This window comes from Pongo abelii, chromosome 21 (assembly GCF_028885655.2).
Source record: "Pongo abelii isolate AG06213 chromosome 21, NHGRI_mPonAbe1-v2.0_pri, whole genome shotgun sequence".
Taxonomy (NCBI): domain Eukaryota; kingdom Metazoa; phylum Chordata; class Mammalia; order Primates; family Hominidae; genus Pongo; species Pongo abelii.
The window spans coordinates 21,406,559-21,422,271 of record NC_072006.2 but is presented as its reverse complement, the minus strand read 5'-3'; the positions used below and the strand labels follow the sequence as shown (position 1 = coordinate 21,422,271).

Below are 15,713 nucleotides of genomic sequence, written 5' to 3'. Positions count from 1 at the left end.
ACATAACGAAATGAAGGCAGAAATAAAGATGTTCTTTGAAACCAACGAGAAACAAGACACAACATACCAGAATCTCTGGGATGCATTCAAAGCAGTGTGTAGAGGGAAATTTATAGCACTAAATGCCCACAAGAGAAAGCAGGAAAGATCCAAAGTTGACACCCTAACACCACAATTAAAAGAACTAGAAAAGCAAGAGCAAACACATTCAAAAGCTAGCAGAAGGCAAGAAATAACTAAAATCAGAGCAGAACTGAAGGAAATAGAGACACAAAAAACCCTTCAAAAAATGAATGAATCCAGGAGCTGGTTTTTTGAAAGGATCAACAAAATTGATAGACCGCTAGCAAGATTAATAAAGAAAAACAGAGAGAAGAATCAAATAGATGCAATAAAAAATGATAAAGGGGATATCACTACCGATCCCACAGAAATACAAACTACCATCAGAGAATATTAAAAACACCTCTATGCAAATAAACTAGAAAATCTAGAAGAAATGGATAAATTCCTCAACACATACACCTTCCCAAGACTAAACCAGGAAGAAGTTGAATCTCTAAATAGACCAATAACAGGAGCTGAAATTGTGGCAACAATCAATAGCTTACCAACCAAAAAAAGTCCAGGACCAGATGGGTTCACAGCCAAATTCTACCATAGGTACAAAGAGGAGCTGGTACCATTCCTTCTGAAACTATTCCAATCAATAGAAAAAGAGGGAATCCTCCCTAACTCATTTTATGAGGCCAGCATCATCCTGATACCAAAGCCTGGCAGAGACACAACAAAAAAAGAGAATTTCAGACCAATATCCTTGATGAACATTGATGCAAAAATCCTCAATAAAATACTGGCAAGCAGAATCCAGCAGCACATCAAAAAGCTTATCTGCCATGATCGAGTGGGCTTCATCCCTGGGATGCAAGGCTGGTTCAATATGCGCAAATCAATAAATGTAATCCAGCATATAAACAGAACCAAAGACAAAAACCACATGATTATCTCAATAGATGCAGAAAAGGCCTTTGACAAAATTCAACAACGCTTCATGCTAAAAACTCCCAATAAATTAGGTATTGATGGGACATATCTCAAAATAATAAGAGCTATTTATGACAAACCCACAGCCAATATGATACTCAATGGCAAAAACTGGAAGCATTCCCCTTGAAAACTGGCACAAGACAGGGATGCCCTCTCTCACCACTTCTATTCAACATAGTGTTGGAAGTTCTGGCCAGGGCAATTAGGCAGGAGAAGGAAATCAAGGGTATTCAATTAGGAAAAGAGGAAGTCAAATTGTGCCTGTTTGCAGATGACATGATAGTATATCTAGAAAACCCCATTTTCTCAGCCCAAAATCTCCTTAAGCTGATAAGCAACTTCAGCAAAGTCTCAGGATACAAAATCAATGTACAAAAATCACAAGAATTCTTATACATCAATAACAGACAAACAGAGAGCCAAATCATGAGTGAACTCCCATTCACAATTGCTTCAAAGAGAATAAAATACCTAGGAATCCAACTTACAAGGGATGTGAAGAACCTCTTCAAGGAGAACTACAAACCACTGATCAATGAAATAAAAGAGGATACAAACAAATGGAAGAACATTCCATGCTCATGGGTAGGAAGAATCAATTTCATGAAAATGGCCATCCTTCCCAAGGTAATTTACAGATTCAATGCCATCCCCATCAAGCTACCAATGACTTTCTTCACAGAATTGGAAAAAACTACTTTAAAGTTCATATGGAACCAAAAAAGAGCCCGCATCGCCAAGTCAATCCTAAGCCAAAAGAACAAAGCTGGAGGCATCACACTACCTGACTTCAAACTATACTACAAGGCTACAGTAACCAAAACAGCATGGTACTGGTACCAAAACAGAGATATAGATCAATGGAACAGAACAGAGCCATCAGAAATAATGCCACATATCTACAACTATCTGATCTTTGACAAACCTGACAAAAACAAGAAATGGGGAAAGGATTCCCTATTTAATAAATGGTGCTGGGAAAACTGGCTAGCCATAGGTAGAAAGCTGAAACTGGATCCCTTCCTTACACCTTATACAAAAATCAATTCAAGATGGATTAAAGACTTAAATGTTAGACCTAAAACCATAAAAACCCTAGAAGAAAACCTAGGCATTACCATTCAGGACATAGGCATGGGCAAGGACTTCATGTCTAAAACACCAAAAGCAATGGCAACAAAAGCCAAAATTGACAAATGAGATCTAATTAAACTAAAGAGCTTCTGCACAGCAAAGGAAACTACCATCAGAGTGAACAGGCAACCTACAAAATGGGAGAAAATTTTCACAACCTACTCATCTGACAAAGGGCTAATATCCAGAATCTACAGTGAACTCCAACAAATTTACAAGAAAAAAACAAACAACCCCATGAAAAAGTGGGTGAAGGACATGAACAGACACTTCTCAAAAGAAGACATTTATGCAGCCAAAAAACACATGAAAAAATGCTCACCGTCACTGGCCATCAGAGAAATGCAAATCAAAAACACAATGAGATACCATCTCACACCAGTTAGAATGGCAATCATTAAAATGTCAGGAAACAACAGGTGCTGGAGAGGATGTGGAGAAATAGGAACACTTTTACACTGTTGGTGGGACTGTAAACTAGTTCAACCCTTGTGGAAGTCAGTGTGGCGATTCCTCAGGGATCTAGAACTAGAAATTCCATTCGACCCAGCCATCCCATTACTGGGTATATACCCAAAGGACTATAAATCATGCTGCTATAAAGACACATGCACACGTATGTTTATTGCAGCATTATTCACAATAGCAAAGACTTGGAACCAACCCAAATGCCCAACAATGATAGACTGGATTAAGAAAATGTGGCACATATACACCATGGAATACTATGCAGCCATAAAAAATGGTGAGTTCATGTCGTTTGTAGGGACATGGATGAAATTGGAAATCATCATTCTCAGTAAACTATCCCAAGAACCAAAAACCAAACACCGCATATTCTCACTCATAGGTGGGAATTGAACAATGAGAACACATGGACACAGGAAGGGGAACATCACACTTCCGGGACTGTTGTGGGGTCGGGGGAGGGGTGAGGATAGCATTGGGAGATATACCTAATGCTAGATGACGAGTTAGTGGGTGCAGCGCACCAGCATGGCACATGTATACATATGTAACTTACCTGCACATTGCGTACATGTACCATAAAACCTAAAGTATAATAATAATAATAATAGTAATAATAATAATAATAAAAGAAAAAAATGCACTTTGAAAAAAATAAATAAATAAAAAATAATAATAATAAAACAACACCCATTCATGAACCCTTTGCAAGCTTTCAGAATCTCATTACATAGAGTAGGGCCAAAATTACTAAGTAATTTATTAGCTCATTACAGCTCAACAGGTAATGCTTAGCTAGATGGTTGTCAGCCCAGACTTTTAGTTAGGATTACATAGCCAATTTGCAGAAATCTCTTTACTTGTGCCCTCCCCACAGATTCTGCTTATTGTTCTGGGTGGAAGCATTGATGTTGTTTTAATTAAGTGCCTCATGTAACTCTAAGATGAGGCCAGAATCAAGTGTGAGGGGTTCAATATCCATTCATGAGAGCTATGTTTCACCTTTATACTTAAAGGGTCCCCACAGGGCCTGTTCTGCTTTGGTTTGGTAGGGTCAGAACATGGTGGCCCATATTTCCATTACTGTAGCAGAAATTGCTGGTGTCTGTGAAAAGGAAGGGCACCTGAGGACAGAAAAGGTGAAATTTACATTTTTGTGTCCATGGAGCAGCTCATTGTTCCCGAATCTCTTCTGTTATAAAGGACAGAAATGGCCATACTTTTCCTTTGGGTCTTGGTCCTTCTGCCTGTGGGTATGATGGTAGTAGTAAACAGACGGCGCGATGCCTTTAAAGGAATATTCTTAAGATGCAGGTGTAATTTGTCCAGAGAATCTTATCTGAGAAGGATTCCCAGAGAAGGAGGAAAAAATGACTTTTTTTTTTTTTCTTTAAGATAAACATGTCTCAGATCAAGAGTTTTGTGCATGGTGCCTCCTGGAATGCTATGTATTTAGTACTTGCAAACCTTTACTTCTCTACTTGTGTTTTTCCTCTATAATGAATTTAACTACACAGTCAAGGGTCTCTGAAAAATGTTCTTTTCTGCATATCAGAGCCTTCTGTATATTTTCTAAATTATGGCTTCTTCTATGCCCTGAAGAATTCTCACGATGAATTTATAGTTTGCATTATTAAAAATCTTTCCTTTTTGACTGTTGAATATGGGAAGGTATGGATACTCAAGTTTTCTATTGAGGAAAAGCTTTGATTCTTAATAAAGATGGGGAATATGTAATGAGGTTCAATCTATGTTCTCTATTAGCTCTATGCAGAACAGGATTAAGAAAATGCTTTTTAAAATAGGATGGCATTTATTGCCCAGAAAGTTCTGAAAAAAACTTTTAGGAGATATCTGCTCTCTAGGGTGCTAAAAAAGACTACCTAAAATCACTATTAAAAATTACAGAGGCCAGGCACAGTGGCTCACGCCTGTAATCCCAGCACTTTGAGAGGCCAAGGTGGGCTGATCACAAGATCAGGAGTTCTAGACCGGCCTGACCATCATGCTGAGACCCCATCTCTCCTAAAAATACAAAAATTAGCCGGGTTTGGTGGCACATGCCTGTAATCCCTACTCAGGAGGCTGAGGCAAGAGAATCACTTGAACCCAGGAGGCAGAGCTTGCAGTGAGCCGAGATTGCCCCACTGCACTCCAGCCTGAGTGACAGAGTGAGACTCCATCTCAAAAAAAAAAAAAATTTACAGAATATGGGAAATATCTGTGTCTTTAACTTTGCATAAAACTGATTTTTTTTATGGTTAAATTCAGACTATACTTTTTTGGGGGGGCAATATTTAAGCAATGATGCTGTGTCCTTCGGTGTGCATCAGTACATCCTAAAAATTTGTCCTAGTGCAGTTAATGTTATTGACTTGGGTAGTGAGCTCTGTGACAGATTTTTTTCATGGTAGAGTTATTTTTCCCTTTGTTGTTAAATATCTTTATGCAGCTGATGTGCATAAACCATCACCTTTAGTCTGGCAGCTGCTCTTAGGTTTTCTTTGTTTATATCTGTGTTTGGAAAAGGAAAGCTCTCATCTTTGCTTACAGGCAAGAAAAACTGGGGAAAGCTGGCTTTTTCACTGCTGGATGTTTAACAAAATAGTCTTTTTGGGCTAAAAACATTGGCATTATTGCTGAGCTTGTTAGAAATGCAGAAACTCAGAGTTTATTTCAGATCTTCTGAAAAAGTAATCTGCATTAACTAGATCTCCAGTTTATTATACACATTAAAGTTTGAGAGCTACCTTCTAACTCAACATGTCTTTTCCATCAAAAAAAAGTACACAGAACTCATTCTGAATAATGTAAATATAACACTCAAAAATGTACGTTTGTGTTTATCCCCTTAATTTTATACTTTATCATCCAGAAAAGTTTCATATATACACTGATGTGGATCTTATGCCACTCTCTTCTGAGAGTTAGAGAATACATTAGAGGATATTTCTGTGTTGAAAATTATTTTATTGGATAATTTCAGTCATTCTTGTAAGTCAGAATCAGTTCTTTTTACTCTCTCATTTCACCTTGAGTCAAATTTAAAATTTTGCACATGGCACTTGGTAAATGTGTTTATGTGTGTGTGTGTTTCAGGAACTGTTGACATTTATGGATGTGGCCATAGAATTCTCTCTGAATGAGTGGCAATGCCTGGACCCTGCACAGCAGAATTTATATAGGAGTGTAATGTCAGAGAACTACAGAAACCTGGTCTTCCTGGGTGAGGATAACTTCAATACACAATTCCTAGTATACCCCAAATGTTTTATTTCTCTTTTTTAGAATATTTTTCCTGATAGTTTATGTTTTGCATAAATGCATTTCAGATTCCCATTTTCAAAAATATATATTGGTGATTTGTCCATGTGAAAAAGAATTTATTCAAGATGTTTCATCTTGACCTGAACTTTCTACATTCCTGAGCTGATCTGTATCCTTTCTTCTAGATTAGTGGTAATTCCAGAAACTTAGTGGCATAAAATATTGTTGCCAACACCTTTAAATCTAATTGTCACCACCAATTTTTGATTCAGTAGTACCAGGTAGTGAATAAGGAACCTACAAATTTAAAATATTTTCAAAATATTTAGAAATTCTGTTATAAGTTAGTATTTGGAGATTAATTTACTAGAATATTTTATATCCTCTTTATTGAGCACGTTATTAAGTTGGTGATTGGAGAATTTAAGCAAGATTCATGTTATTTATTTTTAATAAAACAGGTATTGCTGTCTCTAAGCCAGACCTGATCACCTGTCTGGAGCAAGAAAAAGAGCCTTGGAATATGAAAAGACATGGAGTGATAGCCAAACCCCCAGGTAGGTGAGAGTGAAAACAAAAGATGAGAGGTCCAAAGGTCAAGGTGAAAGCCAGTGTTTTTGGAAGCTGTGTTCCAAAGGAGATAGTTTCTGAGAAGCCTGAGTTCTTTTTCTTTTATTCTCAAAAAGGGCATCTTCTGTCACCTTTTTTTTTTTTTTTTTTTTTTTTTTTTTTTTTTTTTTTGAGGTGGAGTTTCACTCTTGTTGCCCAGGCTGCAGTGCAATGGCACAATCTTGTCTCACCACAACCTCCACCTCCCGGGTTCAATCAATTCTCCCACCTCAGCCTCCTGAGTAGCTGAAATTACAGGCATGCACTACCATGCCCAGCTAATTTTATATTTTTAGTAGAGATGGGGTTTCTCCATGTTGGTCAGCTGGTCTAAAACTCCCAACCTCAGGTGATCCGCTCACCTTGGCCTTCCAAAGTGCTGGGATTACAGGTGTGAGCCACCGTGCCCAGCCTGTCTTAGACTTTTAAATTCTCCAAGGATTCTAATCTCCCTTCAGTGCTCTTTAAGTTTACAGTAAGAGCCACAGTCCTTTTCATGGAATACGAGAGTGCACAATCTGACTGCTTTATCATTTTTTAATAGGCCACACAAGTATCTGCGTAATTTTAAAAAACTTTATGTTAAACCATTTTTTAAGTTCTTTTTTTGTATTATGTTTGAAATGTGTGAGCGTAGTGGTTTCTGTTCCACTGGCTTTTTTGTTCTTTTTTTTTTTTTTTTTTGCACAGTCCATCCTGTTTTTATTGCTATAGTCTTGAAATATAGTTTGAAACTATAAAGTATGATGTCCTTCTGCTTTGCTCTTTTTCCTCAAGATTGCTTTGGCTATTCAAAGTTTATTGAGGTTTCATGTAAATTTTAAGATTGTATTTTTTATTACTGTGAGAAAAATACCACTGGAATTTCGATAGGGAGTTTATTGAATCTATAGATCACTTTGGATAATATGTCACTTTTACACTATTCCTTTAACTCATAGACATGAAATGTTTTACAATTTATTTGTGTCTTCTCTAATTTCTTTCATTGATATAGCTTTCATTGTAAAGATTTTTTATCAGTTTGGTTAAATTTGTTTTATTATTATTTTATTTGTATTATTTATTATTTTAATGCTATTGTAAATAGAATTGTTTTCTTTATTATCTCAGATGGTACTTTTTTACATGTATAAAACCATAACTTATACTTGTATGTTAATTTTATATTTTGCTAATTTACTGAGTATATTCATTAGTTTAGACAGGTTTTAATGTACTTTTTTTTATACATATAGGATCATATGATCTACAACCAGCAACTTTTTACACTTATTTGTCTTCAATTTTAATTGCTTTTTTTCTTTTCTTTTCTTTTTTTTTTTTTTTTTTACTAATTCTGCCACATGCTTCCAGTGTGATATTAAAATAAAAGCATTGACAATGGGCACAATATAGTTTTGCATTGGTGTCTGTGAATATGAGAAACACCTCTTTCAAGTTTTTATAAACTGGTTTCAGAAAGTAGAGATCTTGTTTTTGTTTTGTTGAGCCCCCAGGGTGATGAGGTGCCCTCTGGGTTTGTAGTGGAGAGGAGTTGTAGCTTAGTCACAAAGCTGCTGGGTGTGCACTAGGGTCCACTTTTAGTTGGCTTGTTACAAGAGGCTTGGGCAGTTGTAATTTCCATTATATATTTGAACAAACTGAATTTCCTTCAGGACTTTTCTCTGTAGGGCAAACACTAGGGCAGGATTTTGCAGTCAGGTGTGCATATGATGGGACTTATATCAGGATATGGATGAGTATGGCTTTCACTGAGTACCAGAGAGGATTTCCCCAGGTCACTGTATGGGTTTCTATGTAGGCAGAAGTGGCAATGAACTGTGGCTCAGGGAGCTGGAACTGAGTCCTTAAAACTGCTTCAGAGACCACAATAAAGGTCAATATCTGCAGGCCTCCCTGCATGGCTATAAATGAGTATCTTTCTTAAGGCTTCTGGAAGGACAGGACTTCTCCCAGACTGTGGCTGGGAGAAGTTTGGAATATTTACAGAGTAAGTTCAGAATTCTCAGGGGGACCAAGTTGGGTGGGCCATTTTCTGGTATGTAGCCAAGAACAGAGGTTTCATAGTTTGCCACCTGAATGAGGGCCTGCTTAGTGAAAAGAGCACTCTAATTTTAGGCTTTAGCAGTTTCACAAGTCCCTCCCTGGGTATCAAAGCTATCTTAAAGGCACTTACTTTGGAGATGAGGTCTTGCTGCATAACTCAGAATGGTCTTGAAATTGTGGCCTGAAGTAATTCTTCAAACTTAATGTACCATGTAGCTGTCATTACAGATGTGAGCCAAGATGCCTGGTTCTCTCATAAAGACATTTTTATCAGTGATGGCTGACAAATTTTCTTGCTGTGGGAAAAGAAGAAAATAGGGCACCTTTTATTTTTCCATCTTATTGTTGTCCCTCTATACATTTTTACTTTCTATTTTCCATTTCAAATTTGTCTGTAATTTTAGATTCAGACATTTAGGACAATATACCAGAATTTACATGTTATGCCTGAAGTAAATTAGATAATTAGTAGGCACTTCATATTTACTAAAATAATTACTTACAAATCTGCTTTCTGAAGGCAAAAAGAAATTATAGGATTTGCACCCACTTTCTTCAGTCTGTATCTAAATAATGGCATAATTTATTTCCAAATATTTATTTTATATATCAGAGGCTCTTGCCATATTCTGCAAAATATAAATTTTTTTGTTTTTGTTTTTGTTTTTGTTTTGAGATGGAGTCTCACTCTGTCACCTAGGCTGGAGTGCAGTGGCATGATCTTGGCTTACTGCAACCTCCATATCCCAGGTTCAAGTGATTCTCCTGCCTCAGCCTCCCTAGTAGCTGGAACTATAGGCATGCACCACCACATCTGGCTAATTTTTGTATTTTTAGTAGAGACAGGATTTTACCATGTTGGCCAGGCTACTCTCAAACTCCTGACCTCAAATGATCTGCCCACCCTAGCCTACCAAAGTGCTGAGATTACAATAAATTTTTTCTTTACTTAGCAATGTAAGGCTATTCTTTGCTTCTAAAATTGGATTACAGCAGTTTGATTTTGTATAAGAATAGCATTTATTTAAAACATAAAAATTAACTTGTTTCTTCTAAATGCTTATTTATTAAAAGTTTTCCATTGAAATCTTCTATTTATGATTACACTGTATTTTCTCTGAAAGTTTATTGCCATACAATGCATGCCAGTGGTTCAAAATACCTGCCTTCCATGAGTACACAGTTACAGTCAAATATCGTAGTTACCTAGACAACTTCTTTTTAAGTGGTACATCAATATTGCTTATCAGATTTTATGAGTAAATATTCTTCTTATTATTTTACAGTTCCATATTAGTGCACTTTTTCAAAACATGTTTTTTAACATCGATTTATTTTGTTTTTTGGTTTTACTTATGTATTATCAATTTAGACAATTTGTAATTCTGTTTGTACACTTGAAGTTAATGTGTAGTTTAATTAAGAGATAAATCAGTCACAGGCCTATCACAATCAGAGTGTGTGTGTGTGTGTGTGTGTGTGTGTGTGTGTGTGTGTGTTTATCTCCAAATATAACCCCAATTTTGGTTATGGCTTATTTTGTATATATTCTTTTGCAATGGTTGTTTTTACCTTGCCTAAGTGAATGGAAATAGTCTTGGAAGTCATGGAAATAGTCTTGTTTTCACCATGTGTTTAATAATGAATATATATTTTCTTTCTGTAAAACATTTTTGTAATTTTATGGTAATTTTTGGAAAGATTTATAATTCTGTATTTTTTCAGTTTTTCTTTTTAAAAATATTCATTGTTGTAAAAATGTAACAGTCTTTCATTGTCTGAGATAATGCCTGGAGTTCTTTGTCCTACCTCCAAGAAAATTAAGGAGCGCATACACAAAGGGGAATTTAGAGCGAAAGTTTAATAAGTGAAAACAGAAAGCTCTCTGCCAGCAGAGAGGGGGTCCTGAACGGGAGTACCCACTATGCGGCCTGTTCTGGGGTTTTTATAAACTGGAAAGGGGAAGGAATGTGCTTAGTCTGTAGGCTTTCTTGGTGAACGTGTGACTCAGCTTGGCCAGGGACCTTGGCCCAGGACCAATCAGGAACTGAAATGATGATTCATGGAGGCTGCTTAGCTTGACTTGAGACCTATCAGAAGCTGAAGTGAAAGTTTGGCCCGGATCTTGGCCGAGGACCAATCAGCGACTGAAGTAATAATTCATACAACCCGGACTTACAGTCCTAATAAAGAAAAGTACAGCACCCACTGGAACCTACTGGAGTCCACTGCGCCCTTGCCCACCAAAAAATAAAAAAAAAAAGAAACTTTTTCTGGGAACCTGCTGAGTATACAAAGGACAAAGGCATTTCTACCAGGCTTTGTTCCCTTTTCTGAGTGAGTTGGAGGTTTTGTGCAAGTTTTTATCCAAATGGGCTGGAGGTTTTTCTATCTGTGCAGCTGTGGGCATGTCTCTAGGCACAACTCCCTGTGCTAGTTCCCTTATCCGTGCTTGCAGCCTGAATTTTTGTTTTCCCAGGCTGCTTTTTATGTTATGTGGGGATGAGGCAGTGACCTATGGGCCAAGGGCTCTCCAGAGACCCTTCCCTTGCTATCTACCTAAGGCAAGCTAACTCCTTTCAAAAACACATGCTATAAAATTTACCATCTTAAATCTATTTAAGTGCACATTTCAGGGCCAGACATGATGAGGACTCACCTCTGTAATCCCAGTATTTGGGGAAGCCAAGACAGGAGAATAACTTGAACACAAAAGTGTGAGACCAGCCTGGGCAACATATGAGGAACCCCCTCTCTACAAAAAATTTTTATAAATAGCCAGGTATGGTGGTGTGCACCTGTAGTTACAGCTAATTGGGAGATTGATCAGGCAGCATAACTTTAGCCAGGGAGTTTGAGTCTGCAGTGAGCCATAATTGTGCTACTGTACTCCAGCTTGCATGACAGAGTGGGAGACCCTGTCTCAAAAAAAAAAAAAAAAAAAAAAAAAGGTGTACATTTTGGCATGTTAAGTATATTCAACTTCTTATGCAAAAGACCTCTAGAAATTTTACATCTTGTGGAACTAAAACTCAATATACATTAAGTAACAGCTACCCATTTTACTCTCTCTCCTCCAGCCCTTGACAACCCTTTCACTTTCTGTTTTTATGAATGTGAATACTTAAGATACTTTATGAAGTGGAATCATATAGTATCCATTATTTTGTTATTAGCTTATTTCAGGTGACATGATATTCTCAAAGTTTGACTAAAATGTGACAAGATTTTCTTTTTAAGGCTGAATAATATTCCATTGTGTATATATTGTTTATATATTTATAAATCAAGGGACATCTGGACGGCTTCAGCCTTTTGGCTTTTTTGCATACTGGTACAATAAACATGGATGTTCAAATTTTTTTAGGTCCTTTGTTGCATATTTTAGATGTAGATTCATAAATTGGATTGCTGTAGTTCATGATAATTTTATTTTTAATTATTTGAGGAATACTTAAAACATTTTAAAATAATAGCTGCATCCTTACTTTCACCAATAGTCAATGTGGGTTTCATTTTCATTTTATTATCAACAGATTTGGTTTTTTAAAAAAATTTATAGTGGTCACTTTAATGGGTATAAGGTGTTTTTTTATTGTGATTTTTATGCATTTCTCTACAAATTAGTAGTTTTGCATGTTATTTCAAATACTTTTCCCCATTTGTGTGTCTTAATGAAAATTTAATTTGTTCATTTTTAAATTGTTAGTCAACTTTATTGTTTAGTTTTAAGAGTTGTTTACATATTCTGAATATTGACTCATCACATGTGATTTGCAAATATTTTCACTTATTTTCTAGGAGGCATTGCCACTCTATTAAATGTTATTTTTGATATGCAGAAATTTTGAAGTATAGTGTAGTTAAATTTTTCTGTTATTCTCTTTATTGCCTATGCACTTAATGTCATGTCTAAGAAAATGGTGCCAAGACCAATGTCAAGTCTTTCCCCTATATTTTTTCTAACAGATTTGTTAATTTTTTTAAGTCTAACTATGTTATTTAAAAAAATTTTTGTATATGGCTTAAGGAAATGATCCAAATTTACTGTATCAGTGTAGATATCCAGTTTTTAACATTATATTTTGAAGAGATTATCTTTTCTCTATTGTGTGTTGATGGCAACTTTGTGGAAGAGCATTTGATCACATATAGAAGGGTTTATTTCTGGATTCTCATCTGTTTATTTGTCTTTAAGTCATTACCACATTGCTTCTGTTATTGTAGCTTCTAATATGTTTTAAAATCAGAAATTATAATGACTTTGTTTTTTTAAATGGGTGTATCGCAAAAGCTCATAATAAAATTTAAAAATTTTAAACAATATTCCTGTAAAAAACTGTTATTGGGATTTTATACAGATTTCCTTGAACTTGTTCACCACTGTAGGTTGTGTTGATATCTTTAAAAAATTAAATATTTTGACCCTTGAGCAAGAAATGTTGGATTTTATTTTATTTTCACATATTTTTGGTTTGCCAATTTTACTTTGGCTCTCAATTTCTAGTTTTATTTAGTTTCAGTCAGAAGACACAAAGTATATAATTTTGATCTTCTTAAATTTATTTGTTGTTATGGTTATTTTGAGATATGATATTACTCTATCACCTAGGCTGGAGTATGGTGGCATGATTTTGGCTCCCTGCAGCCTCAACCTCCTGTGCTCAACTGATCCTTTCACCACAGCCTCCTGAGTAGGCGGGAGTACAGACATACACTACCATGTCTGGCTAACTTTTTGATTATTTTAATGAACAGGGTCTCACTATGTTGCCCAGGCTTGTCTGAAACCTGCAGCCCCAAGTGATCCTCCCACCTTGGTCTTCCAAAGTGTTGGGATTACAGGCACATGCTACCCACAAGGTATTCTTACATTTAATAAGACTAGACTTGTTATATGGCTTAACAGAATACACCAGGTGCAAATAAGAATATTGTGTATTTGCTTGCTTTTGACTGGAAAGTTTTGTACATGTCTGTTAAGCCCATTTGGTCAATGATATGGTTTCATGTCCATGTTCTCCAAACCTTATGTTGCAATGTAATCCTCAATGTTAGATGTGAGACCTGGTGGGATGTGTTTTTGTCAAGGGTGGCAAATTTTTCATGAATGGCTTGATGCCATCCTCTTCGTAATGAAAAAAATTACACTCCATTAATTCAAATGAGAGTGACTTTATTAAAAGAACATGGCTCCTTCACCTAACACTTGCTCTGTCTTTTACCATGTGGTATGTTCAGTTACTTTTTGACTTCTATGATGATTGTAAGCTTCCTGAAACCCTCACCAGAAGCAGATGCTGGCACATATTTTTTGTACAGTTTGCCAAAATGTAAGTCAAATAAACCTTTTTTCTTTATAAATTATCCACTCTCAGGTAGTCCTCTATATGCAAAATAATCAGTAGTCTCTAATGTTGTCTGTGTTTTATGTTTTCTTATTGATCTTTCATCTGAATTTTCTATTTATTATTGAAAATGAGGTCTTATTATGTTGCTATATATTTCTGGTTTCACTTTTGTTAATTTTGCTTTATGTATTTTGGAGGCTGATATTATAAATACACACACTTATAGATAGATAAATATATTAGTTATAGATTCTTGGTAAATTGACCTATTTTACCATTATATAATGCCAATATTTGTCTCATGCTAGTACTTGATATAAACCACATTCTGCCTAATATAATTATGATGACCTCACTGAATTGTACTCACTATTTGCATAGAATAGATACTGTTTCTACTCTTACTTTCAGTCTATTTGACTCTGCTAAAATGAGTCTCCTGTAGCTAGCATATTGTGTGCATTTTTTCATAAGCCACTCAGGCATTTTATGTCTTTTGCTATATATATATTTATTTGTTTACTTATTTATTCATTTATTTTTGAGATAAGGTTTCACACACACTGTCAACCAGTCTGTTTTGCAGTGACATGATCATGGCTAACTACAGCCTCAACCTCCCAAACTCTGATGATCTCATTTCAGCCTCTCAATTAGCTGGGTTACAAGTATGTGCCATTACACCTAGCTAGTTTTTTTTGTTGTTGTTGTTTTCTGTTTTTTTGTTTTTTTCTTGTATATTTTGTAGAGACAGGGTTTTGTCATGGTGCCCAGGCTGGTCTTAAACTCCTGAAATAAGTGATCAGCCCATTTTGGCCTCCCAAATTCCTGGGATTACTTTTTTTTTGTTAAGTAGTTTAATTAATTTATATTTAAAATGAATGTTTGTTTATTTTTATTTTGCAGTGATGTTTATTTTTTATTTTACATACTTTCTATAAATATTTCTTTATAATCATCTTGGAAAATGGAGACCACATAAAACATCTTAAAGTTAAAACAGTATATTTTAATCTCAAACAACTTTAATTGAATAGAAAAACTATATCTCTATATTTTGTTTGTTATTGATACTAAAAATCATTTTATATTGTATATCTATTAACAGATTTATGCAGATTTATGTTTTGTTTTTTATATTATATGGATGAACTTTCAGGGTTCTAGGCACCATCATTATAATAGTAAAGGATTCTATAAGTGTCTGTATATTTACATTTAATAGATGTTTACATTTAATAGAGCTTTATATTTGTATACAGTTCTATGATGCTGTCCAGTATCACTTTATTTTTCAACATAATGGACTCATTTTAGCATTTCTCTTTTTTATATGCAAAATCTCACTATGTCACTCAGGCTGATCTTGAACTCTTGTTCTCACTTAGTCTGACTGCCTTGGCCTCCTAAAGCTGTAGGATTACATGCATGAGCCGCTGTGCCTGGCCATCATGTAGCATTTTTTTGTAGGACTGTGCTAGTGATAACGAACACCCTCACCTTTTATTTTGGAAAGTCTATTTATATCTTGTTTTTGAAGTAAAATAATTTTGACTCAAGTATTGGTGAAGAATTTTATTACATCAAAAGTTTGCAGCCTTTTTTATCTTCAAGTAACCTCCATATTACTTTTTCCCTATATTCTTCTACGATTCCTTTCATTAATATATTGATCTACTTAATGGCATCCAATACATTTTACATTCCATGTTTTAAATTTTTGTTTTATATATTTTAGGGTATGCCACCTCACACCAGTTAATTGTGTTTCAATTTTTTTAGTTTATA

At 35.4% G+C, this 15,713-nt stretch overlaps 1 protein-coding gene across 1 annotated transcript in view; it reads left to right on the top strand.

Annotated features, from left to right (window-relative positions):
* LOC100449533 (zinc finger protein 273-like) overlaps positions 1-15,713 on the top strand; it is a 52,671-nt gene that overhangs the window by 24,894 nt on the left and 12,064 nt on the right. Inside the window, exons 2-3 of the mRNA XM_054541681.2 lie at positions 5,749-5,875; positions 6,378-6,473. Coding sequence (XP_054397656.1) covers positions 5,749-5,875; positions 6,378-6,473 — 223 coding nt within the window. The remainder of the gene's footprint in view (positions 1-5,748; positions 5,876-6,377; positions 6,474-15,713) is intronic.